The following is a 27,790-nucleotide window of genomic DNA, read 5'->3' as shown; positions in this document are numbered from 1 at the left end:
AGGATTTTACCTGTAGTGGAGTATTGTCACAGTGTGGTATTAGTACTTTGACTTCAGTAAAGGATCTGAATACTTCCTCCACCTCCCTCTTGGTGACGGCCCACTGAGAGGTGGAGCAACAGTGAAAGAGGAGAGCTTGACAGTCACATGACCTGAAGTGAAAGTGAAAGTGTGTGTGAGTGACAGCAGAGCTGCAGTGGAGACGAGTCTCTCTGTTTCTCTCTAAAGAAACATTCAACTGAATCCAGCAGGTTTTTCTCAGCAACAAACACTGGTGAGTTCACTGTCCTACAGAGGTTTCAAAGGTTCATATGAAAAATGTTTGGCCTGCTTTCAAATATTTCCACTCTAATAACAATATAAGCAGCAGTGTAGCAGTATTGTTCTATTATTTGATGTTTGATGTGACAGTAATGGAGAGTTAGTTTAACATAGTTTGATTATTCTTGAAACTTTTATTTGAATAACTAAAGTTTTCAGGTCGACTTTAACAGTGAACTCTGTTTTTATCTGTGAAACAACACGAGCTAACACTCCCCACTGCAGACCAGTCACACTGGTTTCCCCACATGTTTTCATACGCTGGCACATTTAATTGGTTGCTTGTTACCTTGACAACCAACTAATGCCAGCCCAAATAAGCCCTGAGGAAACACTGGTGAGTTCACTGTCCTACAGACACAAAATACACTAAATATTTGCTCAAAGTTTAGTTCAAACCACAATCTGACTGTTTTACATCTGTTTTACCTTATAAAGAATATTATACCATAGAAATGTGTCAGTTTAGATAAAAACAACATGTGAATTTAGCCAGAAATACAAAACAGAGGTAAAAACCAAAGCACAGTGACTGAACTACAGTCACAGCTAGCGTTAGCTTCAAGCTCATTTACAGGCCTGTTTACTGTCTGAACTCTGAGCTCCACTCAGAGCCAGTCGGCCTGCCTCATGCACCTCCCTCATTACATGATGGAGGTGGCCTGGCCGACCACCCCAAACCCAGGCACGCGGGAGAAGGGGTCCCGGGAACTGCCGGCCCTCCCTCTCCCCTGTAATGTTTATACATACTATGTAACGTTTTAGACACAATAATAGATTGATTAGCAACTGTTTTACTTCTGACGATAAATACGATAAAATAGTTTACATCCTAGAGTTATATGGCTTTTTAAATTCTAAAATTATAACACATCCCATTTCCTGTTACAACAAGCCCCAGGCCCAGGCTGACAATATAAACTGTCTGCAACATTTCTCCTGCATTGTTCAAAAGCCTACTCAATTACGAGTGCTGCTAAAAGCTAATGATTAAGCTCAGAGTTTAGTGATAGAGAGGACAGGAGAGAAAGAAGAGGGAGAAGACAGGACAAGAGCAGTCAGTGGCGGAGCAATGGGTACATGTCTGTGGGCTCTCCACCTGTCAGTGAGACAAACATGAAAGACATGCAGTCTATCCGACGAGGAGCGGTTATTACGCATGGTTGTGATGGAGCGTAGCTAATGGGTACCTGTCTGTAGGCTCTCCACCTGTCAGTGAGACAAACATGAAAGACGTGCAGTTTAACGGACGAGGAGCGGTCATTACGCGTGACTATTACGCACGATTGTGAGGTGTGCAGCGGCAGATCTCACAGCACACTGTTTATAAACCACTTTACCAGTTTAATTGCAGGAAATGTTTAGTTGTTAAACCATTTGTCATAAGTATAGATATTCACTCTGCCTGTTGGAGAGATAGAGTGAAGATTAAAGCATCAAACTGCGGTAAAAGATGCTGTATAAAAGACAGGCTACAACTTTTTTTCCTTGTCCCCCCCTGGAATTATTCTCTAAAATTTTACTGTTTATTGTCCCCCCCAACTATGAAATGGGATTTTCGCCCCTGAGACCATGTGTAAACATAGTGCAGGATGGATTTACAGGAGACACATGCAACGTTGTGGTGGGAGCAATAAACATGAATTAAATAAAGGCTGATATATAAGTGAAACATTATTACTATGAAGAAGAATGGAGCAATTAGGCTGTTATTAATGAAGACAATATCTGATGACTGAAACACAAACAAACAGTGGATGAAGAGTTTTGGTTTGTGTTCATGAAACTTGAACGTGACCATGGATTAAAATCACTTCAGGCTGCAACAAGGTTTAAGTGTGAGTTTACATCAATATGAACCAGCGGTGGAAGAAGTACTCACATCTGTTACTGAAGTAAAAGTAGTAATACCACAGTGTAGAAATACTTTGTTACAGTAAAAGTCCTGCAGTCACTATTTGATTTGCAATAAAAATACACAAGTATTAGCATCAAACTAAAAGTACCAAAAGTAAAATGACTCATTACCCAGAACGTCCAGTTTCAGAGAAATATACTATATTACAGGATTATAATTATTGATGCACTAATGTGTTCATCACTTTAATGATGAAGCTGTTAACAGTGGAGCTAATAAGCAAAACAAAATTCATATAATATATCAAGAGAATTCAGGATGACTCTCCTTATATTCCACTAAGCATAGTTTGGTTTTATTCAACAAATGATCAAAAGCTATGTAATCACAGTTTGGATGTTTCTCACTTTGTGTCCTCAGAGTGTCGATATGTCTGCTGCCAGCTGTCTGCTGACTGAAGATCAGTTTCTGTGCTCCATCTGTCTGGATGTGTTCACTGATCCAGTCACCACACCATGTGGACACAACTTCTGTAAAATCTGCATCACTGAACACTGGAGTACTAATGTCCCCTATCAGTGTCCAAACTGTAAAGAGGTTTTCCAACAAAGACCTGAGATGCGGGTCAACACTTTCATCTCTGAGATGGCTGCTCAGTTCAGACAGTCAGCTCAACAGAAAGCCAGCAGCAGCAGCTCAGAGCAACAAGTTTCCAAACCAGGAGAAGTTCCCTGTGACGTCTGCACTGGAACCAAACTGAAGGCCCTGAAGTCCTGCCTGGTGTGTCTGGAATCCTACTGTGAGACTCACCTGGAGCCTCATCTGACAAGATCAGGCCTGAAAAGACATCAGCTGATCGACCCTGTGGAGAACCTGGAAGGCAGGATGTGTCTGAAGCACGATAAACTGCTGGAGCTGTTCTGTAAGACCGACCAGATGTGTGTCTGCATGCTCTGCACTGTTTTAGACCACAAGACACATGATGTTGTTCCTCTGAGAGAAGAATATGAAGGAAAGAAGACCGAGCTGGGGAAGACAGAGGCTGAAATTCAGCAGATGATACAGAAGAGACGACTGAAGATTGAAGAGATCAAACACTCAGTGGAGCTCTGTGAGGAAGATGCAGACAGAGAGATAGCAGATGGTGTTCAGGTCTTCACCGCTCTGAAGGAGTCTGTTGAGAGAAGCCAGGCCGAGCTCATGGACACGATCAAAGAGGAGCAGAGAAAGACAGAGAAACAGGCTGAAGGCTTCATCAAAGAGCTGGAACAGGAAATCTCTGAGCTGAAGAAGAGGAGCACTGAGGTGGAGCAGCTCTCACGCTCTGAAGACCACCTCCACCTCCTCCAAAGCTTCACATCCCTGAACACTGCTCCACCCACCAAGGACTGGACAGAGGTCAGCGTCCGTCCACCTTCATATGAGGGGACTGTGAGGAGAGCTGTGAGTCAGCTGGAGGAGACGCTCAATAAACAGATGAAGAAGCTTCTCACTGAGGCCGAGCTGAAGAGGGTCCAGCAGTCTGCAGTGGATGTGACACTCGATCCTGATACAGCACAGCCCTATCTCATCCTGTCTGATGATGGAAAACAAGTTAAACATGGTGCTGTAGAGAAGAATCTTCCAAACAATCCAGAGAGATTTGATTGTTGTGCCTGTGTCTTAGCAAAGCAGAGTTTCTCTTCAGGAAGATTTTATTATGAGGTTCAGGTTAAAGAGAAGACTGAGTGGGATTTAGGAGTGGCCAGAGAGTCGATCAACAGGAAGGGAAAGATCGCAGTAGCTCCTCAGGATGGTTACTGGACGATATGGTTGAGGAATGAAAATGAGTACAAAGCTCTTGCTGACCCTTCAGTCAGTCTCTCTCTGAAGTCTCGGCCTGAGAAGGTGGGGGTGTTTGTGGATTATGAGGAGGGTCTGGTCTCCTTTTATGATGTTGATACTGCAGCTCTTATCTACTCCTTTACTGGCTGCTCCTTCACTGAGAAACTCTACCCACTCTTCAGTCCCTGTCTTAATGATAGTGGTAAAAACTCTGCCCCTCTGATCATCTCTCCTGTCAATCAAACACATGAGTAATTTACCAAGGTATATTCCATTTTAACTAAAACTAATAGCGTCAGTCACACAAAGTAGAACAACCATCTGATTTCCTACAGAAAGATTCACTCTCATTTAATGTAATAAATGTATATTATTGGTGATGTACTGTGAATACATTGTTGAGTTTTTAGATTCTGATCAATGTGGTTTTTCCTCTTTTTCTGTAAATGGTTCCTTTGATGTGTCACGTTGCTACTTACTACTACAACACAAAGATTTAATCCCACTGCTGATATTATGTAATGTAATTTTGTTTATTCCAGTGACTGCATTAACTGCCTTAAAGACCTTTGAATCATCAAAAACAAATGTACTCAATCTATATAGTGATAATGTGAAAAATGATGGAAAGTGTACAGGACTGCTTCTAAAACATTCAAAGGTCTAATGAAATAATTAGGCATGTACCCGATTATGTCAGTTGGATCAGATCCAGCCGTTTAATACGAATATTCAACCATTCTTTTTGTGTTTGTTTTCATATACAGCTCTAACGTTTGAACAGGGCTCAGCAGGACGTTCAGTGTGACAGTGGAAATCATGCAATATAGTTAACAAGCTAACGACAGATCAGAAATGTGCAACAGTTTCTTCAGACACCACATATCAAAACAAAAGCCAGAGACTGTGTCGTATTAAGTATCTGTGAGCTGTAAATTCACCACTTCCAAGCAGAGGATGGAAGATTATTTCAAAGCCTTAAGGTGGAAAATTTCTCCTCCTCTGTGCCACTGCATCTCCACAGCTGTTTGTACCAAAGAGTCGCGTGACAGTCAGACAGTTTTTTACATATTAAACTGCTACAAGTATATAAGTAGTTAAAATTAGCTGAATAAAATTAGCAACAAAAACATCAAGATACCATTTACATATTAATACATCAATAATACAACAGTATAACACTGACAGTATTCACTCTGCATTATGTGTACTTTTACTTTTCATACTTTAGGTACATTTTGTTGCTGATACTTGTGGACTTAACTGAAATTTGAAATGCAGGACTGTTGCTTGTAACTGAATATGTTTTCAGTGGTGGATTGTAGCTCAGTATTTTAACTCAAGTACTTTACTCAGGTACACATTAAAGGTACTCAGAGGTCAATATTGTACTTTTTACTGCACTCCATTAGTCTGACAGCGTTAGCTCCTTCCTGTCCAGTGAAAAGCATGTATCTGTAAGTTATGTACCGTAAGTTAAAACAAATATCGCGAAAATTTGAAAGGAATTGGCGATTAACCAAACTGGAAGAATCTCGTTTAATCTGGACAGACAGTCTCAAAACTTATAAGAGGGGCCTCCGCAATGCCAGAGCAAACTATTACTCAGCTCTAATAGAAGACAATAAGAACAACCCCAGGTTTCTTTTCAGCACTGTAGCCAGGCTGACTGAGAGTCAGAGCTCTATTGAGCCTTGTATTCCTTTAGCCCTTAGCAGTAATGATTTTATGAGCTTTTTTAATGACAAAATTCTAACTATTAGAGGCAAAATTCATGACCTCCTGTCCTCAGATAGTACCTATCTAACCTCAAACACAGCTGTAAAATCTAATATATATTTAGATTGCTTCTCCCCAATTTCTCTTCAAGAATTGACTGCAGTGATTTCTTCATCCAAATCATCAACGTGTCTCTTAGACCCCATCCCAACTAGGCTACTTAAGGAGGTCTTACCTACAGTTAACACTCATATATTAGATATGATCAATATATCCTTATTAACAGGCTATGTACCACAGTCTTTTAAGGTAGCTGTAATTAAACCTCTACTAAAAAAGCCCACCCTGGATCCAGAGGTGTTAGCCAACTATAGACCAATATCTAATCTTCCCTTTATGTCAAAGATCCTTGAGAAAGTAGTCGCAGACCAGCTGTGTGATTTTCTCCATGATAATAATTTATTTGAGGAATTTCAGTCAGGATTTAGAGTGCATCATAGCACTGAGACAGCTCTAGTTAAAATTACAAATGACCTTCTGATTGCTTCAGACAAATGACTCGTCTCTGTACTTGTTTTATTAGATCTTAGTGCGGCGTTTGACACAATTGACCATCAAATTCTGCTGCAGAGACTGGATCACTTAATTGGCTTAAAAGGTTCAGCACTAAGCTGGTTTAAATCTTATTTATCTGATCGTTTTCAATTTGTTGGACGTTCGCAATGAACCATCCTTACGACTAAAGTTTGTTTTGGAGTTCCATGAGTTCTGTGCTCGGACCAATCCTGTTTACTCTATATATGCTTCCGTTAGGTAACATCATTAGAAATCACTCTATAAATTTCCATTGTTATGCGGATGATACTCAGTTGTATTTATCAATGAAGCCAGAAGAAAGCAATCAATTAACTAAACTCCATAATTGCCTTAAAGACATAAAAACTTGGATGAGCACCAATTTCCTGATGTTAAATTCAGACAAAACTGAAGTTATTGTTCTTGGCCCCAAACAACTCAGAGACTCTTTATCTGATGACATAGTTTCTCTAGATGGCATTGCTCTGGCCTCTAGCACTACCGTAAGAAACCTCGGAGTAACATTTGATCAAGATTTGTCTTTTAATTCTCATTTAAAGCAAACCTCACGGACTGCATTTTTTCATCTGCGTAATATTGCGAAAATTAGGCCTATCCTGACCCGCAAAGATGCAGAAAAATTGGTCCACGCTTTTGTTACCTCTAGGCTGGATTACTGTAACTCTCTATTATCAGGTAGCTCTAGTAAGTCCTTAAAAACTCTCCAGCTAATTCAGAATGCAGCAGCACGTGTACTAACAGGAACTAAGAAACGCGATCATATCTCTCCTGTTTTAGCTTCTCTGCACTGGCTCCCTGTAAAATCCAGAATTGAATTTAAAATCCTACTGTTAACTTATAAAGCTCTAAATGGTCAAGCTCCATCATATCTTAGAGAGCTCATAGTGCCATATTATCCCACCAGAACACTGCGCTCTGAGAACGCAGGGTTACTCGTGGTCCCTAAAGTCTCCAAAAGTAGATCAGGAGCCAGAGCCTTCAGCTATCAGGCTCCTCTCCTGTGGAATCATCTTCCTGTTACGGTCCGGGAGGCAGACACCGTCTCCACATTTAAGACTAGACTTAAGACTTTCCTCTTTGATAAAGCTTATAGTTAGGGCTGGCTCAGGCTTGCCCTGTACCAGCCCCTAGTTAGGCTGACTTAGGCCTAGTCTGCCGGAGGACCCCCTATAATACACCGGGCCCCTTCTCTCCTTCTCTCTCTCTCTCTCTCTCTCGTATCCTATTACTGCATCTAGCTAACCCGGCCATTCTGGATGTCACTAACTCGGCTTCTTCTCCGGAGCCTTTGTGCTCCACTGTCTCTCAGATTAACTCATATCACAGCGGTGCCTGGACAGCGTGACGTGTGTGGTTGTGCTGCTGCCGTGGTCCCGCCAGATGCCTCCTGCTGCTGCTGCCATCATTAGTCATTAGTCATACTTCTTCTGTTATTATACACATATGATTATTGTCACACATGTATACTGCCAGATATTAATACATACTTTCAACATATTGTACCGCAGTAACCAGAACTATAACTATAATATTATTACTTCCATTAATGTTGTTGTAAGATACTGTCATTACCTGCATATCTCTCGCTCTCTCTCTCTCTCTCTCTCTCTCTCTCTCTCTCTCTCTCTCTCTCCCTGTGTCATATGGATTGCTGTTAATTTATCATGTTGATCTGTTCTGTACGACATCTATTGCACGTCTGTCCGTCCTGGAAGAGGGATCCCTCCTCAGTTGCTCTTCCTGAGGTTTCTACCGTTTTTTTTTCCCCCGTTAAAGGGTTTTTTTTGGGGAGTTTTTCCTTATCCGCTGTGAGGGTCTTAAGGACAGAGGGATGTCGTATGCTGTAAAGCCCTGTGAGGCAAATTGTGATTTGTGATATTGGGCTTTATAAATAAAATTGAATTGAATTGAATTGAATCTCCAGATGTGTTGATGCTGACCTGACTTGAGTAAAGGATCTGAATACTTCCCACTGTGCACTCATGATTTGATCTTTACTGACCACCTCGCTCTGGTTTGGGAACGCAGATGTTGTTCTTCTCCAGGGAGGACTGTGTTCAACATGTGTCTTCTGGAAAACAGAAGAAACACAAGTGAAGGTAAAAACAGACAGAAAACTGAAACACACACACACACACACAAAATGTCCTACAGGTTTCCAACATCACCTTCATCCTCGCTCTGGTCAACAACCAGGGCAGGCAGCTTCCTGCTTTAAAGGATAAAGAAAGATTCAAATAAGTATATGAAAAATAGGCGTTCAAAGACCAGAGTCCTTTGCTGTATCTGTATATTATTGGATGAAAAACAGGTCTTTTATAAAGTGCATCATGTCAGCTGACCAGCAGATGGCGCAGTAACACCACAGATCAGACCTCAACAGTCCCTGACTGAAAGCTTTATAGTAACAAGTCAACACTTTATTGATTCACTCACATCAGTCAGCAGTTTTATACATTTTTCACCTTTTTATGTACATTCATTTTGTTTTACACAATAAATACAAATAAAAACCAGAAAAAATGTTAAATACAAAATGACTAAAAGAGAAACAGGTAGAAACAGTTTGTCTTTGTGCAGGACTCTGGTTGACCTTTGACCCACAGGCGGTTCAGGCTGGGTCGGGGTCGGACCGTGCAGAGCGTGGTTTGGTGATGGTGCTGTGGCAGATCTGATAACAGGTTTGGCTCTCTCCCTTGTCGTCCTCTGCTCGGTACTCTGTCAGACACAAATCCATCCACGGACGCTCACCTGACGTGAACACGAGATCGACATCACACACCTGAACTCACTTTCAGCACTTTGACAGAGAAATGCTGAATGACTCATGATGATGAATGTGGTTAACCTGTGTTGGACTCTTTTTGAAGCAAAGAAAAGTGGGCATTGTACATTTCTACCAACCACAGATACATACCATGGATGTATATTTCATACGTATCATATCCATGTTTCTAAAGTGACCTATTATACGAGCTGACTTGAGAACTTGGTGAGACGCCTGCCAAGCTGCAGACCACTGCTCGAGACCAACACACAAATAAACCAACTGTTTTTTTAGCAAGTCTTTGCTGTTTCTGGCGGCTTTTTAGCCATCAAACATGGTTGCTTTTCATTGACCCGTCACTCTTTTCATGGATAGTGCCACAAAAAGCTATTGTGAGTTAGCAAGTCATTGCTGTGTTTCCAGCGGCCCCAATCTGTGGGGTTTTCTAGCGACCCGTCACCGTGTTTTCAGCGGGAATAGTGCCACAAAATGCGGTTGTTTTTTACCAAGAATTTGCTGCATTCCCTGTCAGTACAGTGCCACGAAAAACAGGTATTTTAAGCCAAAACATGATCTTTTCTGAACCATACCTATGTGGTTCTGTGCCTCAACACAGCCACATGTTACCCACAGAGTTGTTGAAAAGTAAAACAAACTTTCTGCAGCACCAGTCGAACACATCTATAGTTTGCAGAAATGTACAACGCCAACATTTATTCTGCCGACTGTGTTTCTCTTCCTATGTCTTTAAAAGGTGAAGGACACTGAAGGTCGTGAATGTGTTGCTCAATACGCATTAATCATGTATGTTTTATCTCTTAGAAATGTCTGTTAATTGATTCTGTTGTTTCTTTACCTAAATGTTGTTGTCTTTATTTCCTGGTTCAGATGCTGGTTTTAAGCCTGATTGTCTCTGTTTTTATTCACAGACAAAAAGCAGGTCCAAACTGGGACACTGCTCCGCCTGCTTCTTCTTTCATGTGTGATTGACAGTCATTAGTCTAATTGGTGCTGATAGGAGGTGTTGGACAGTGCAGGAGTATTTACAGGGGAAATGTGCTTTTGGAGTTTTTTCCACCAGAAAACTTTCACAGAGTTTGTTCCAACTGATACAGAAAACAACAGATTTGTTTGCAGCACAAATTTCAACAGGAACTGGATGTAAAACAAACTGAGCTGTAAAATATTTAGTTTCAATTCTAAATTTAATCTAGTTCTGACACTTAGTTCTTTGAATTTAAAAATATCAAATGAAGTGGTGTAAAAACATTTTTATCTTGTTAGCAGACTTCATAACAATGAATTCTTGTCACATGTGCATGGAAACTACAGTTAAATCCATTCTTTAAACACTCTATGATAGGAAAGAGTTTCTGAATTTTTAATATGTGGCTGGTTTGATCATTTTTAACTTCACTACTTTATCCCCCCGGTGTTTTATGACCCCTGTGCTGTTTTTATTTCTTCTGATTTTCCCTGTGAAGCACTTTGCAACCTCTATAAATGCTATGCTATATAAATACAGTTTATTATTGTTATTATACAGTGTGGTTGAGGTTAGTTAAAGATCCTGATTTAAAGGCAAAGGTCACATTTTTTCTGAGTCTATAAATGTATACATATAATATGTATATACTACATTTGTTTGGTGGCTGTGATTGTTCCTCCTGTTCATTCTCGCTGGAAGGAAATCCCTTCATACAGTGAATCTAATGACTGATGGGTGACAAATCCTGAAATAATGCGTGCTGAAGTTCAGCTGAAGATAATATGGAGTCTTTTTGGTGCCAAGTCTCGTTGCTGAGCTGTGGTGCAGGATGAAAAGGAGAGAATTTGGCCATAAAACTTAAGAAATATGTATTTTTTTCCACACAGAGCAAAGACAAAAGTAGATGTTGTCCACCTTCACTCACATCAGGAGCAGATCTCTTCAGGGCCGATACAACCAGGAGGAACATAAACTATAACTGATGATTCATTCAACATACATATGGGCATGTGAGGGTTGTTTTAAAACTCCAGTGTGCAGGATTTAGAGGGAAATTGTGCCAGATATGAAATATAATAAGTATGTTTATTTACATAGTTCCAGTCATCACAGTACAACATGTGAACAATCTTTCCTCCTCATTAATGTGTCTGAGACCAGTGAGATGTTTACTGACTTTCAGAGGAGGCCCTGCCTTCCTGCTCCTTGTGTGATGGAGGGGGAGCCGGTGGCAGCAGTGGAAGTATTGGACCACTGTCGTAGATGACAAGTTGAACTTTGATGTGAACACTGACGGCATCTGTAAGAAGGGAAACCAACAGCTGTTCTTCTTAAGGAAGCTGAGGAGTTTTTATGTAGACAGGACAATCATGAAAATGTTCTATTCTGCTTTTATCAAGTGTGTTTTATTCTTTTAACACTGTCTGTTGGTTTGGTGATCTGAGCCTGAAAAACAAGGACAAGTTGGAAGCAGTGCTGAAGTTGTGCTGTAAGATCACTGGTGTTACTTTTAACAACCTGCAGGATGTGTTTGAGGAGAGGCTCAGTTCTAAAGCTTGGTCGATTGTCTCAGACTCTCAACATCCCCTCCAACTTTCAGATGCTTCCAGGGCGGAAGTTTTGCCTCCGTAATTGCAACACTAAGTGTAACAGATGTGTCTTTTGTCCCGTCTGCTATCACCTACCCTAACCAGCAGTGACCGTTAATGTCCATGATTCTGGATACTGTGTGTTTTGTTGTACTCGTGACTACTGTCTGTATCTCAGACTGCCCCTCAGAGAGATTAAAGTTCACCTTACAAATGTTTCATCTTTGTGTTACTTTCCTTCCATCACAGCTCACCAAGGAGACTCCAGGAGAAAAACTAACTTTGAAAGACGCACTTTTGATCTGATTAACTCAGACTGGTGAGTGCTTTTGCACAGAACTAGGACTGTGGAGTTTGCCCCATATCACTGGTCAGGATCTTTGAATGGTCAGGATGAACAGGTGGAATATTACGCACCTTTTAATCTGCATTTCACATATGAGTTCTGAAGCTGTGCAATGTTTGACTTACTTGTATTGTTAATGTATGGTTCAAATACAGTGTACACTGTTGTTTAAGGTGTTTGAAACCGTGTGTTCTCATCAGCATCCATCAACAGCTGTCAGACCTGCTCCCACCTGACATGTAAGTCATGCACACTGAGCAGCACCAACCCCTCCCCCCTCCCCTCTCACCTCCAGGTAGGGGATGATCCTGCACGAGAACTCCCCCAGCAGCCAGTCCTTGGTGAGCTCGTGGAACACCACGAGCGGCAGGCAGAAGAAGATGATGACGAAATCCCAGAGCGCGAGGTTGGCCAGCAGCGAGTTGGAGATGCTCCTCATGTAGTAGTTGTGACACACGATGCACATGAGCGACACGTTCCCGATGATGCCCACGCTGAAGATGACGGCGGCGGTGAGCATGATCGCGTACGCACCGTACGACTCTGCGGTGAGCGGGTAGAACGGGTTCTTCACCTGCTTCCGTCTGGTCCGCGGGTCCACCGGCACGAGCGGCGTGGAGTCGGGGAAGTCCGGCAGAGAGTACTCCTCCTCGTAGTCGCTGGTGTTGAATCCGAAGGGGGGTCCGGGCTCTTGTTCCTGCGCCATGGCGGCTCCGTCCTGCAGCGGCTCGCTCCGCTTCCTCCGGCTGGGTTTTGCGCTGCGTCTCCGCCGCCGGGTGTGCCCGGTTCTCCCGAGGCTACACGTGCGTCCATGCGGGGTTTGTTTAAGCACCTCTCCCGGGCTGCATCCACCACTACGCGTCTCACCGGCCTCATTTACATTCGTGCGTAAAGCTCCATCTGGGGGTACCCGTCGGTCGCGCCGCGCTCCATTTTGCGCGTCGCCTTTACGCACAGCGCGCCGGGGTATCTGTGTCCCCAGCAGGTCAGGGGAAGACGCGTTTACAGTATCCAGCCTCGAGGCCTGCGCAATGGCCCCGCGCGTCCCCCCATTGTCCTCCCCGATGACTGTGCGCCATCTCCGGCTCTGCGCATTCCGATCAGCGGCGGTGGATTCATAATGAGGGCTGAAAGTCGTCTTTGTTTTCTGCCTGTTGAGCTGACTCGAGACGACCTCGCTGTACAGCCACAAACACAGTAACCTCGAGAATGGAAGCAGCATCGTGTGGCTCTGTCTAACCCGTGACATCAAACTGCTGCGTTTTCCAAAATGATCGATCCATCTCTGGTTTCTGATAATTAGTCAAAAAAAAAATACAAACTCCAAACTGCCACAAAAAGATTCAGTTTTCCTTCATCTCTGCGCGCAGCCAGCTTTCACATAGTCTTTGGTCCTGTTTAACAGGTGCACCTGTCGGGTTTGGGTGCGTCCCGGAGCGGCTCCAGTCTGGAGGCATCACCAAACACACCAGAGTGGAAAAATGCTCCCAAACTAGGCTGAAAAAAATACTGACCGTTCAGCTCCTCCGCAGCCGAGAGTGGAGGAGGGAGGAGAGGGTTAAATCCCAGCCGGGGAAGGTCCACCTTCGTCCCATCAAGTGTCGGCGCAGACAGCCGCCCCGGAGCGCTCAGAGGTCGGGGTACAGCACGGTGAAATGAGGCTGGTGGACACGCCGAGCTCCGTCTGAGAGACAGAGGAGGACCCAAGAGGAGGAGGAGGAGGAGGAGGAGGAGGAGGAAGGCGGGTGGGAGGGAGGAAGAAGAAGAGGAGGAGGAGGAGGGAGTGATCTGTCAAACCTGCTCTGATCCGATAATAATCTGTAAAAACATTGATCTGTAATCTGTGGGATTATCATGAATTATACTAAAATCATTATTTCTATATATGACAAACTTTTCTTCATTAAAGAGTCAAGAAGTTTTGGACATACTGATGCAGTGACACTGGTAATAAGTGCCCCTCAGTTATTTCAACACATTTATTACATTTTAAAATAAAGAATTTTCCATGGAAAATAATACAGCCCTTTCTTTCTCTGCTGCAAAAGAAACTTCACTCATTTAAAAATGAAGATTAAAAAAGAAAACTTTTTTTTTTTTTTTTTTTGGAACCAGAAAGCACAAAATCTTCAATTAGTCAGCCATTTCCTAAGATTGAATTTAAAATTTCTCTCATTTGAGATTAATTTGAGAGAAACGGGAAGATCACACCACAGCTAAGCTGCAGTGTATGAAAAGGTATTTTTAGGTAGGGAGGTGTATTTTTAAAAGCTATTTTGTGGGCAATGCTCATTTTAATCTGCACCACCCTTTTTTCCACATTTAATAAATTAATCACTTTGAAATGGACTGAATCCAAATGAGTGCGGGGATGCAGCTTCAAAACAACTCTAATTAACTTGTTTTGAGCAGTCGGCAGTTTGCTTTTAAGAGACTGTCCAGTGCCACTATACCAGAAGGTGGCAGCATAGTCAAAATGGCATCGTACTAATGCTCCAGCCGAGGTTTTTAAAGTTGCTGAATCCAGTATATTTGCATTTCTTGCCAGAAATTTTGTTCTGTTGGTAATCTTATTGTGTGCTTTCATGGCCATATCATCTCCTGACAAAATATTATCTATAACACATCCAAGGCAGTAAACTTTTGTTTTTGGCGTAATTACTGACTGCCCAAATTTTACCTCAAAATTGGGTGAAATTCTCAATTTGGGTCTAGTTCTGAAGAGAATGAACTCAGTCTTTCCAAGGTGAAGGGAAAGCCTATTATCGGAGAGCCATCCCGCTACTTTTTGAATCTCCGCGCTTAGTGTATCTTCTACAGTTGCTTTATTCTTATGAGATACCAGCAATGCCGCATCGTCCGCATATAAAAATAAATCACATGCACATGCCAAGTTCAGATCATTAATGTATGCTAAAAACAACAATGGACCCAAAACACTCCCTTGTGGGACACCACATGTCATAGCCTTTGGGATGGATAACATTCCATTTATGTCTACCCTCTGGTGTCTGTCAGTAAGGTAGGAATCTACCCACTTCAAAGCACTGTCACTAAAACCAAGAGCTCTTAATTTGTAATTTAAAATGCCATGATTGACCGTGTCAAACTCCTTCTGCAGGTCGAGCATAACCATTCCACAAAGTTTTCCTTGATCAATTTCTTTTCTAATTTTATCAGTCAAAAACAACAGGCAGGACTCAGTTGAGTGTAATGTTCTAAAGCCTGACTGGAACTGATAAAATATCTTATTTTTATGTAGGTACTCTTCAATCTGTTCATGTATGATTTTTTTTCCATAATTTTGGACACTACACATAGCATAGATACAGGTCTATAATTACCCTCACCAAGCTTGCTGGCCTTCTTGTAAAGGGGTAAAACTCTGGCCGTCTTAAAATCAGATGGAACAGTAATAGTTTTGTGTCTCTTTGAGGTGATTTGGGGTCTTTGTGGTATGTTTTGCCCCTTCCTGTATATTGTGTCTCTGTCATTATGTTGTGTCTCTGTAAGATAATTCATTGTCTTTTTTGGGAGGTTGTTTTGCCCCTGATGTAGTTACTTTGTGACTCTCTGCAGTTCCTTCACATCCCTTTGTGGTCATTTTGAATCTTTTGCAGATCAGTACATGTCAATATGAGTGACATCATGCAGGTGAGGGCCAGGGCTCCCCCCTTACACGTCGGGTCCCTGGGCCTGTGCCCTGTAGGCCTGTTCAGTAATCCTTTCACGCTGCCAATAATACATTCATAAATTACACAACTACCTGTATTACACATGTAGGAAACACATAATAGAATATTTAAGGAAACTGAGTGAGGAAGAGTTGAATACTGCTTTCTATTGTTTGATATGACCAAACTTAATATAGTTGTAGGAACACTTGGTATTACAGAAAAAGCATAAATACAAACACACAGGCTAAATGATCCTGCAGGAATTCATTTCACAGTTGTGGTATTTATAAAATATCCCTCCAAAGTTTATTATTTGATTGCTCAATCTTTGAATCAAACAGCCAAACTTTACCAGTGTGCCTCAGCAGTTTGGGGAGAAATGAAGTTCAAGCAAAGACATGTTGTATTTAAAGGGAAGTTCAATGAATTCAATAACAGGGCAAAAACTTACAGGTCTTGTGCACCATCTAGCTCTGAGTCTGTGTATTACAGCAGCTCTGCTGCAGCAGTCTGATCTGCAACATTTAAACTAAGAGAGAATATTAAAGGGTTTGTTTCTGACTGATGGGTTTCACACTTTGATCTACTGAAAGCAGAGCTGGTTTCAGACACAGTGTTTGAGTCTCTCATCATGGCTGCTGGCCTTCAGTGCCTGGTCACACAGAGGTGGGGTTGAACAGCAACAACATTTCCTTAAGTACAAATTTAAGGTACTTGTTTCCACTTTCTGCAGCTTCATACTTCTCCTCCACTACATCTCAGAGGTCAATATTGTACTTTTTACTGCACTCCATTAGTCTGACAGCTTTAGCTCCTTCCTGTCCAGTGAAAAGCATGTATCTCCAGATGTGTTGATGCTGAATGTTTGTGATAAACTGAAGGATGAAGTGTTCCTTTATGAGCTGAGAAAATTCTCCTCCTTCTGAAGCTAAATAAACTCTTTAAAAACCCTCTTGGATCAGCTGAAAAGTCGTCGTCACAAAGCTGAAAACAGGCTGTTTTTATGCCTCTTTAGAGATACGTGGTTCTCACAGGACAGCCACGCTACAGACATATGATGATCTTCTAGACCATGATGCATTGCTGTAGATTAAACTCCCCAACAGGATATAAAGGAGTTCAAATGAGCTCAACCTGAAACATGTACAGCAGTAAAATGACACATACACATTAATGCAGCAGGAATATTAATCCAATAACATCAGATAGAATAAAACACTGACAGCAGGGAACACTTTACTGCACTATCAGTCATTTTACACATACTTCTAATAAATGTTCCTGATCAAACTTTTACTGAGGGAAGGATTTGAAGAGAGGATTTTTACCTGTAGTGGAGTATTGTCACAGTGTGGTATTAGTACTTTGACTTCAGTAAAGGATCTGAATACTTCCTCCACCTCTCCCTCTTGGTGACGGCCCACTGAGAGGTGGAGCAACAGTGAAAGAGGAGAGCTTGACAGTCACATGACCTGAAGTGAAAGTGAAAGTGTGTGTGAGTGACAGCAGAGCTGCAGTGGAGACGAGTCTCTCTGTTTCTCTGGAAAGAAACATTCAACTGAATCCAGCAGGTTTTTCTCAACAACAAACACTGGTGAGTTCACTGTCCTACAGAGACAAAATACACTAAATATTTGCTCAAAGTTTAGTTCAAACCACAATCTGACTGTTTTACATCTGTTTTACCTTATAAAGAATATTATACCATAGAAATGTGTCAGTTTAGATAAAAACATCATGTGAATTTAGCCAGAAATACAAAACAGAGGTAAAAACCAAAGCACAGTGACTGAACTACAGTCACAGCTAGCGTTAGCTTCAAGCTCATTTACAGGCCTGTTTACTGTCTGAACTCTGAGCTCCACTCAGACAGGAAGTTACAGTCATGGCAAATGAAAAATGTTTGGCCTGCTTTCAAATATTTCCACTCTAATAACAATATAAGCAGCAGTGTAGCAGTATTGTTCTATTATTTGATGTTTGATGTGACAGTAATGGAGAGTTAGTTTAACATAGTTTGATTATTTTTGAAACTTTTATTTGAATAACTAAAGTTTTCAGGTCGACTTTAACAGTGAACTCTGTTTTTATCTGTGAAACAACACGAGCTAACTCTCCCCACTGCAGACCAGTCACACTGGTTTCCACATGTTTACATATGCTGGCACATTTAATTGGTTGCTTGTTACCGTGGCGACCAATTAATGCCAGCCCAAATAAGCCCTGAGGAAATGCAGTTATCCTTCATATTCATATACTATGCAGACCTGCACAAACAGCATATTTATCAGATTTCAGATGAATGTCTGATGTTACTCATATTGATGTGATCTCTTCCAACCTTCCTGTGTCACTGACAGCATCCCAGGCAGGTGTGCAGACCAGGTGTAAACATAGTGCAGATGGGATTTACGGGAGACACATGCAACGTTGTGGTCGGAGCAATAAAGATGAATTAAATAAAGGCCGATATATAAGTGAAACATTATTACTATGAAGAAGAATGGAGCAATTAGGCTGTTATTAATGAAGACAATATCTGATGACTGAAACACAAACAAACAGTGGATGAAGAGTTTTGGTTTGTGTTCATGAAACTTGAACGTGACCATGGATTAAAATCACTTCAGGCTGCAACAAGGTTTAAGTGTGAGTTTACATCAATATGAACCAGCGGTGGAAGAAGTACTCACATCTGTTACTGAAGTAAAAGTAGTAATACCACAGTGTAGAAATACTTTGTTACAGTAAAAGTCCTGCAGTCACTATTTGATTTGCAATAAAAATACACAAGTATTAGCATCAAACTAAAAGTACCAAAAGTAAAATGACTCATTACCCAGAACGTCCTGTTTCAGAAAAATATACTATATTACAGGATTATAATTATTGATGCATTAATGTGTTCATCACTTTAATGATGAAGCTGTTAACAGTGGAGCTAATAAACAAAACAAAATTCATATAATATATCAAGAGAATTCAGGATGACTCTCCTTATATTCCACTAAGCATAGTTTTGTTTTATTCAACAAATAATCAAAAGGTATGTAATCACAATTTGGATGTTTCTCACTTTGTGTCCTCAGAGTGTCGATATGGCTGCTGCCAGTTGTCTGCTGACTGAAGATCAGTTTCTGTGCTCCATCTGTCTGGATGTGTTCACTGATCCAGTCACCACACCATGTGGACACAACTTCTGTAAAATCTGCATCACTGAACACTGGAATATTAACGTCCCCTATCAGTGTCCAAACTGTAAAGAGGTTTTCCACCAAAGACCTGAGATACGGGTCAACACTTTCATCTCTGAGATGGCTGCTCAGTTCAGACAGTCAGCTCAACATAAAGCCAGCAGCAGCAGCTCAGAGCAACAAGTTTCCAAACCAGGAGAAGTTCCCTGTGACGTCTGCACTGGAACCAAACTGAAGGCCCTGAAGTCCTGCCTGGTGTGTCTGGAATCCTACTGTGAGACTCACCTGGAGCCTCATCTGACAAGATCAGGCCTGAAAAGACATCAGCTGATCGACCCTGTGGAGAACCTGGAAGGCAGGATGTGTCTGAAGCACGATAAACTGCTGGAGCTGTTCTGTAAGACCGACCAGATGTGTGTCTGCATGCTCTGCACTGTTTCAGACCACAAGACACATGATGTTGTTCCTCTAAGAGAAGAATATGAAGGAAAGAAGGCCGAGCTGGGGAAGACAGAGGCTGAAATTCAGCAGATGATCCAGAAGAGACGACTGAAGATTGAGGAGATCAAACACTCAGTGGAGCTCAGTGAGGAAGATGCAGACAGAGAGATAGCAGATGGTGTTCAGGTCTTCACCGCTCTGAAGGAGTCTGTTGAGAGAAGCCAGGCCGAGCTCATGGACACGATCAAAGAGAAGCAGAGAAAGACGGAGAAACAGGCTGAAGGCTTCATCAAAGAGCTGGAACAAGAAATCTCTGAGCTGAAGAAGAGAAGCACTGAGGTGGAGCAGCTCTCACGCTCTGAAGACCACCTCCACCTCCTCCAAAGCTTCATGTCCCTGAACACTGCTCCACCCACCAAGGACTGGACAGAGGTCAGCGTCCACCTTCATATGAGGGGACTGTGAGGAGAGCTGTGAGTCAGCTGGAGGAGACACTCAGTAAACAGATGAAGAAGCTGTTTGAGGTCGAGCTGAAGAGGGTCCAGCAGTCTGCAGTGGATGTGACACTCGATCCTGATACAGCACAGCCCAAACTCATCCTGTCTGATGATGGAAAACAAGTTAAACATGGTGATGTATGGAAGAATCTCCCAAACAATCCAGAGAGATTTGATTATTGTCCTAATGTCTTAGCAAAGCAGAGTTTCTCTTCAGGAAGATTTTATTATGAGGTTCAGGTTAAAGGGAAGACTAAGTGGGATTTAGGAGTGGTCAGAGAGTCGACCAACAGGAAGGGACCAATCACACCGACTCCTCAGAATGGTTACTGGACGATATGGTTGAGGAATGAAAATGAGTACGAAGCTCTTGCTGGCCCTTCAGTCAGTCTCTCTCTGAAGTCTCGTCCTGAGAAGGTGGGGGTGTTTGTGGATTATGAGGAGGGTCTGGTCTCCTTTTATGATGTTGATGCTGCAGCTCTTATCTACTCCTTTACTGGCTGCTCCTTCACTGAGAAACTCTACCCATACTTCTGTCCCTGTCTTAATGATGGTGGTGAAAACTCTGCCCCTCTGATCATCTCTCCTGTCAATCAAGCACGTAGGAGAAGTTTAATCAGAGAAATTGTATTTTAACTCAAACTAATAGCGTCAGTCACACAAAGTAGAACAACCATCTGATTTTCTACAGAAAGATTCACTCTCATTTAATGTAATAAATGTATATTATTGGTGATGTACTGTGAATACATTGTTGATTTTTTAGATTCTGATCAATGTGGTTTTTCCTCTTTTTCTGTAAATGGGATGTGTCACGTTGCTACTTACTACTACAACACAAAGATTTAATTCCACTGCTGATATTATGTAATGTAATCTTGTTTATTCCAATGACTGCATTAACTGCCTTAAAGACCTTTGAATCATCAAAAACAAATGTACTCAATCTATATACTGATAATGTTAAAAATGATGCAAAGTGTACAGGACTGCTTCTAAAACATTCAAAGGTCTAATGAAATAATTAGGCATGTACCCGATTATGTCAGTTGGATCAGATCCAGCCGTTTAATATGAATATTCAACCATTCTTTTTGTGTTTGTTTTCATATACAGCTCTAACGTTTGAACAGGGCTCAGCAGGACGTTCAGTGTGACAGTGGAAATCATGCAATATAGTTAACAAGCTAACGACAGATCAGAAATGTGCAACATTTTCTTCAGACACCACATATCAAAACAAAAGCCAGAGACTGTGTCGTATTAAGTATCTGTGAGCTGTAAATTCACCACTTCCAAGCAGAGGATGGAAGATTATTTCAAAGCCTTCATGTGGAAAGTTTCTCCTCCTCTGTGCCACTGCATCACGTCCACAGCTGTTTGTACCAAAGAGTCGCGTGACAGTCAGACAGTTTTTTACATATTAAACTGCTACAAGTATATAAGTAGTTAAAATTAGCTGAATAAAATTAGCAACAAAAACATCAAGATAGCATTTACATATTAATACATGAATAATACAACAGTATAACACTGACAGTATTCACTCTGCATTATGTGTACTTTTACTTTTCATACTTTAGGTACATTTTGTTGCTGATACTTGTGGACTTAACTGAAATTTGAAATGCAGGACTGTTGCTTGTAACTGAATATGTTTTCAGTGGTGGATTGTAGCTCAGTATTTTAACTCAAGTACTTTACTCAGGTACACATTAAAGGTACTCAGAGGTCAATATTGTACTTTTTACTGCACTCCATTAGTCTGACAGCTTTAGCTCCTTCCTGTCCAGTGAAAACTATGTATCTCCAGATGTGTTGATGCTGAATGTTTGTGATAACCTGAAGGATGAAGTGTTCCTTTATGAGCTGAGAAAATTCTCCTCCTTCTGAAGCTAAATAAACTCTTTAAAAACCCTCTTGGATCAGCTGAAAAGTCGTCGTCACAAAGCTGAAAACAGGCTGTTTTTATGCCTCTTTAGAGATATGTGGTTCTCACAGGACAGCCACGCTACAGACATATGATGATCTTCTAGACCATGATGCATTGCTGTAGATTAAACTCCCCAACAGGATATAAAGGAGTTCAAATGAGCTCAACCTGAAACATGTACAGCAGTAAAATGACACATACACATTAATGCAGCAGGAATATTAATCCAAAAACATCAGATAGAATAAAACACTGACAGCAGGGAACACTTTACTGCACTATCAGTCATTTTACACATACTTCTAATAAATGTTCCTGATCAAACTTTTACTGAGGGAAGGATTTGAAGAGAGGATTTTTACCTGTAGTGGAGTATTGTCACAGTGTGGTATTAGTACTTTGACTTCAGTAAAGGATCTGAATACTTCCTCCACCTCTCCCTCTTGGTGACGGCCCACTGAGAGGTGGAGCAACAGTGAAAGAGGAGAGCTTTAAAGTCACATGACCTGAAGTAAAAGTGAAAGTGTGTGTGAGTGACAGCAGAGCTGCAGTGGAGACGAGTCTCTGTGTTTCTCTGGAAAGAAACATTCAACTGAATCCAGCAGGTTTTTCTCAGCAACAAACACTGGTGAGTTCACTGTCCTACAGAGACAAAATACACTAAATATTTGCACAAAGTTTAGTTCAAACCACAGTCTGACTGTTTTACATCTGTTTTACCTTTCAATAATATTCTACCATAGAAATGTGTCAGTTTAAATAAAAACATCATGTGAATTTAGCCAGAAATACAAAACAGAGGTAAAAACCAAAGCACAGTGACTGAACTACAGTCACAGCTAGCGTTAGCTTCAAGCTAATTTGCAGGCCTGTTTACTGTCTGAACTCTGAGCTCCACTCAGAGCCAGTCGGCCTGCCTCATGCACCTCCCTCGCTACGTGATGGAGGTGGCCTGGCCGACTGCCCCAAACCCAGGCCCGCGGGAGAAGGGGTCCCGAGAACCGCCGGCCCTCCCTCTCCCCTGTAATGTTTTTACATACTATATAACGTTTTAGACACAATAATAGATTGATTAGCAACTGTTTTACTTCTGACGATAAATACGATAAAATAGTTTACATCCTAGAGTTATATGGCTTTTTAAATTCTAAATTATAACACATCCCATTTCCTGTTACAACAAGCCCCAGGCCCAGGCTGATAATATAAACTGTCTGCAACATTTCTCCTGCATTGTTCAAAAGCCTACTCAATTACGAGTGCTGCTAAGCTAAAAGCTAATGATTAAGCTCAGAGTTTAGTGATAGAGAGGACAGGAGAGAAAGAAGAGGGAGAAGACAGGACAAGAGCAGTTAGTGGCGGAGCAATGGGTACATGTCTGTGGGCTCTCCACCTGTCAGTGAGACAAACATGAAAGACATGCAGTCTATCCGACGAGGAGCGGTCATTACGCGCGACTATTACGCACGGTTGTGATGGAGCGTAGCTAATGGGTACCTGTCTGTAGGCTCTCCACCTGTCACTGAGACAAACATGAAAGACGTGCAGTTTAACGGACGAGGAGCAGTCATTACGCGTGACTATTACGCACGGTTGTGAGGTGTGCAGCGGCAGATCTCACAGCACACTGTTTATAAACCACTTTACCAGTTTAATTGCAGGAAATGTTTAGTTGTTAAACCATTTGTCATAAGTATAGATATTCACTCTGCCTGTTGGAGAGATAGAGGAAGATTAAAGAGTAAAACTGCAGTAAAAGATGCTGTATAAAAGACAGGCTACAACTTTTTTTCCTTGTCCCCCCCTGGAATTATTCTCTAAAATTTTACTGTTTATTGTCCCCCCCAACTATGAAATGGGATTTTCGCCCCTGAGACCATGTGTAAACATAGTGCAGATGGGATTTACAGGAGACACATGCAACGTTGTGGTGGGAGCAATAAACATGAATTAAATAAAGGCTGATATATAAGTGAAACATTATTACTATGAAGAAGAATGGAGCAATTAGGCTGTTATTAATGAAGACAATATCTGATGACTGAAACACAAACAAACAGTGGATGAAGAGTTTTGGTTTGTGTTCATGAAACTTGAACGTGACCATGGATTAAAATCACTTCAGGCAGCAACAAGGTTTAAGTGTGAGTTTACATCAATATGAACCAGCGGTGGAAGAAGTACTCACATCTGTTACTGAAGTAAAAGTAGTAATACCACAGTGTAGAAATACTTTGTTACAGTAAAAGTCCTGCAGTCACTATTTGATTTGCAATAAAAATACACAAGTATTAGCATCAAACTAAAAGTACCAAAAGTAAAATGACTCATTACCCAGAAGGTCCAGTTTCAGAGAAATATACTATATTACAGGATTATAATTATTGATGCATTAATGTGTTCATCACTTTAATGATGAAGCTGTTAACAGTGGAGCTAATAAACAAAACAAAATTCATATATCAAGAGAATTCAGGATGACTCTCCTTATATTCCACTAAGCATAGTTTTATTCAACAAATAATCAAAAGGTATGTAATCACAGTTTGGATGTTTCTCACTTTGTGTCCTCAGAGTGTCGATATGTCTGCTGCCAGCTGTCTGCTGACTGAAGATCAGTTTCTGTGCTCCATCTGTCTGGATGTGTTCACTGATCCAGTCAGCACACCATGTGGACACAACTTCTGTAAAACCTGCATCACTGAACACTGGAATATTAACGTCCCCTATCAGTGTCCAAACTGTAAGAAGGTTTTCAACCAAAGACCTGAGATGCGGGTCAACACTTTCATCTCTGAGATGGCTGCTCAGTTCAGACAGTCAGCTCAACAGAAAGTCAGCAGCAGCAGCAGCTCAGAGCAACAAGTTCCCAAACCAGGAGAAGTTCCCTGTGATGTCTGCCCTGGAACCAAACTGAAGGCGCTGAAGTCCTGCCTGGTGTGTCTGGTCTCCTACTGTGAGATTCACCTGGAGCCTCATCTGACAAGATCAGGCCTGAAAAGACATCAGCTGATCGACCCTGTGGAGAACCTGGAAGGCAGGATGTGTCTGAAGCACGATAAACTGCTGGAGCTGTTCTGTAAGACCGACCAGATGTGTGTCTGCGTGCTCTGCACTGTTTTAGACCACAAGACACATGATGTTGTTCCTCTGAGAGAAGAATATGAAGGGAAGAAGGCCGAGCTGGGGAAGACAGAGGCTGAAATTCAGCAGATGATCCAGAAGAGACAACTGAAGATTGAGGAGATCAAACACTCAGTGGAGCTCAGTGAGGAAGATGCAGACAGAGAGATAGCAGATGGTGTTCAGGTCTTCACCGCTCTGAAGGAGTCTGTTGAGAGAAGCCAGGCCGAGCTCATGGACACGATCAAAGAGAAGCAGAGAAAGACGGAGAAACAGGCTGAAGGCTTCATCAAAGAGCTGGAACAGGAAATCTCTGAGCTGAAGAAGAGGAGTACTGAGGTGGAGCAGCTCTCACGCTCTGAAGACCACCTCCACCTCCTCCAAAGCTTCATGTCCCTGGACACTGCTCCACCCACCAAGGACTGGACAGAGGTCAGCGTCCGTCCACCTTCATATGAGGGGACTGTGAGGAGAGCTGTGAGTCAGCTGGAGGAGACGCTCAGTAAACAGATGAAGAAGCTTCTCACTGAGGTCGAGCTGAAGAGGGTCCAGCAGTCTGCAGTGGATGTGACACTTGATCCCGATACAGCACATCCCAAACTCATCCTGTCTGATGATGGAAAACAAGTTGAGACTGGTGATGTAAAGAAGAATCTCCCAAACAATCCAGAGAGGTTTGATACTTGTGTTAGTGTCGTAGCAAAGCAGAGTTTCTCTTCAGGAAGATTTTATTATGAGGTTCAGGTTAAAGGGAAGACTAAGTGGGATTTAGGAGTGGCCAGAGAGTCGATCAACAGGAAGGGAAAGATCACACTGAGTCCTCAGAATGGTTACTGGACGATATGGTTGAGGAATGAAAATGAGTACAAAGCTCTTGCTGGCCCTGATATTAGTCTCTCTCTGAAGTCTCGGCCTGAGAAGGTGGGGGTGTTTGTGGATTATGAGGAGGGTCTGGTCTCCTTTTATGATGTTGATGCTGCAGCTCTTATCTACTCCTTTACTGGCTGCTCCTTCACTGAGAAACTCTACCCACTCTTCAGTCCTTGTAATAATGATGGTGGTAAAAACTCTGCCCCTCTGATCATCTCTCCTGTCAATCAAGCACGTAGGAGCAGTTTGATCAGAGGAATTGTATTTTAACTCAAACTAATAGCGTCAGTCAGACAAAGTAGAACAACCATCTGATTTTCTACAGAAAGATTCACTCTCATTTAATGTAATAAATGTATATTATTGGTGATGTACTGTGAATACATTGTTGATTTTTTAGATTCTGATCAATGTGGTTTTTCCTCTTTTTCTGTAAATGGTTCCTTTGATGTGTCACGTTGCTACTTACTACTACAACACAAAGATTTAATCCCACTGCTGATATTATGTAATGTAATCTTGTTTATTCCAATGACTGCATTAACTGCCTTAAAGACCTTTGAATCATCAAAAACAAATGTACTCAATCTATATAGTGATAATGTGAAAAATGATGGAAAGTGTACAGGACTGCTTCTAAAACATTCAAAGGTCTAATGAAATAATTAGGCATGTACCCGATTATGTCAGTTGGATCAGATCCAGCCGTTTAATACGAATATTCAACCGTTCTTTTTGTGTTTGTTTTCATATACAGCTCTAATGTTTGAACAGGGCTCAGCAGGACGTTCAGTGTGACAGTGGAAATCATGCAATATAGTTAACAAGCTAACGACAGATCAGAAATGTGCAACATTTTCTGCAGACACCACATATCAAAACAAAAGCCAGAGACTGTGTCGTAAGTATCTGTGAGCTGTAAATTCACCACTTCCAAGCAGAGGATGGAAGATTATTTCAAAGCCTTCATGTGGAAAGTTTCTCCTCCTCTGTGCCACTGCATCACGTCCACAGCTGTTTGTACCAAAGAGTAGCGTGACAGTCAGACAGTTTTTTACATGTTAAACTGCTACAAGTATATAAGTAGTTAAAATTAGCTGAATAAAATTAGCAACAAAAACATCAAGATAGCATTTACATATTAATACATGAATAATACAACAGTATAACACTGACAGTATTCACTCTGCATTATGTGTACTTTTACTTTTCATACTTTAGGTACATTTTGTTGCTGATACTTGTGGACTTAACTGAAATTTGAAATGCAGGACTGTTGCTTGTAACTGAATATGTTTTCAGTGGTGGATTGTAGCTCAGTGTTTTAACTCAAGTACTTTACTCAGGTACACATTAAAGGTACTCAGAGGTCAATATTGTACTTTTTACTGCACTCCATTAGTCTGACAGCTTTAGCTCCTTCCTGTCCAGTGAAAACTATGTATCTCCAGACGTGTTGATGCTGAATGTTTGTGATAAACTGAAGGATGAAATGTTCCTTTATGAGCTGAGAAAATTCTCCTCCTTCTGAAGCTAAATAAACTCTTTAAAAACCCTCTTGGATCAGCTGAAAAGTCGTCGTCACAAAGCTGAAAACAGGCTGTTTTTATGACTCTTTAGAGATACGTGGTTCTCACAGGACAGCCACGCTACAGACATATGATGATCTTCTAGACCATGATGCATTGCTGTAGATTAAACTCCCCAACAGGATATAAAGGAGTTCAAATGAGCTCAACCTGAAACATGTACAGCAGTAAAATGACACATACACATTAATGCAGCAGGAATATTAATCCAAAAACATCAGATAGAATAAAACACTGACAGCAGGTAACACTTTACTGCACTATCAGTCATTTTACACATACTTCTAATAAATGTTCCTGATCAAACTTTTACTGAGGGAAGGATTTGAAGAGAGGATTTTTACCTGTAGTGGAGTATTGTCACAGTGTGGTATTAGTACTTTGACTTCAGTAAAGGATCTGAATACTTCCTCCACCTCTCCCTCTTGGTGACGGCCCACTGAGAGGTGGAGCAACA

General features: G+C 41.5%; 4 protein-coding genes across 17 annotated transcripts in view; 3 read left to right on the top strand and 1 right to left on the bottom strand.

The window, feature by feature from the left end:
* The window catches only part of gpr37a (G protein-coupled receptor 37a), a 30,781-nt gene extending 17,102 nt beyond the window's left edge, over positions 1-13,679 (bottom strand). Inside the window, exon 1 of the mRNA XM_049573460.1 lies at positions 12,299-13,679. Within this exon, the coding sequence (XP_049429417.1) occupies positions 12,299-13,258 (960 nt within the window). The 5' untranslated portion in view covers positions 13,259-13,679. The remainder of the gene's footprint in view (positions 1-12,298) is intronic.
* Positions 162-26,632, top strand: LOC125887014 (E3 ubiquitin-protein ligase TRIM21-like). Its single transcript, XM_049573478.1, has 3 exons — positions 162-274; positions 2,600-3,889; positions 25,619-26,632. Exons 2-3 carry the CDS (start codon positions 2,609-2,611, stop codon positions 26,012-26,014), a joined length of 1,677 nt encoding a protein of 558 aa, XP_049429435.1. The 5' UTR covers positions 162-274; positions 2,600-2,608; the 3' UTR covers positions 26,015-26,632.
* LOC125887019 (E3 ubiquitin-protein ligase TRIM21-like) overlaps positions 176-27,790 on the top strand; it is a 60,546-nt gene continuing 32,931 nt past the window's right edge. Inside the window, exons 1-2 of one of the 10 annotated variants that reach the window (XM_049573482.1) lie at positions 176-251; positions 17,258-17,280. The gene's annotated coding sequence lies outside the window, so the exon portion shown is untranslated. Of the gene's footprint in view, positions 275-17,191; positions 17,281-22,282; positions 22,380-27,790 lie in introns of those variants that run through there. The other 9 variants (XM_049573488.1, XM_049573489.1, XM_049573486.1 and 6 more) reach the window with 9 other exon arrangements.
* The window catches only part of LOC125887013 (E3 ubiquitin-protein ligase TRIM21-like), a 35,420-nt gene continuing 7,805 nt past the window's right edge, over positions 176-27,790 (top strand). The window contains exons 1-2 of one of the 5 annotated variants that reach the window (XM_049573473.1): positions 181-251; positions 17,258-17,280. Coding sequence is in view for 1 of the 5 variants with exons in the window: in XM_049573477.1 (XP_049429434.1) it covers positions 18,785-19,753 (969 nt within the window). In the remaining 4 variants the exon portion in view is untranslated. Of the gene's footprint in view, positions 275-17,175; positions 17,281-18,775; positions 19,754-22,356; positions 22,380-27,790 lie in introns of those variants that run through there. The other 4 variants (XM_049573477.1, XM_049573475.1, XM_049573474.1 and 1 more) reach the window with 4 other exon arrangements.

The sequence above is a fragment of the Epinephelus fuscoguttatus genome, linkage group LG4, assembly GCF_011397635.1.
Source record: "Epinephelus fuscoguttatus linkage group LG4, E.fuscoguttatus.final_Chr_v1".
Taxonomy (NCBI): domain Eukaryota; kingdom Metazoa; phylum Chordata; class Actinopteri; order Perciformes; family Serranidae; genus Epinephelus; species Epinephelus fuscoguttatus.
The sequence above is the reverse complement of the archived record's forward strand: the minus strand, read 5'-3'. Positions and strand labels throughout refer to the sequence as shown.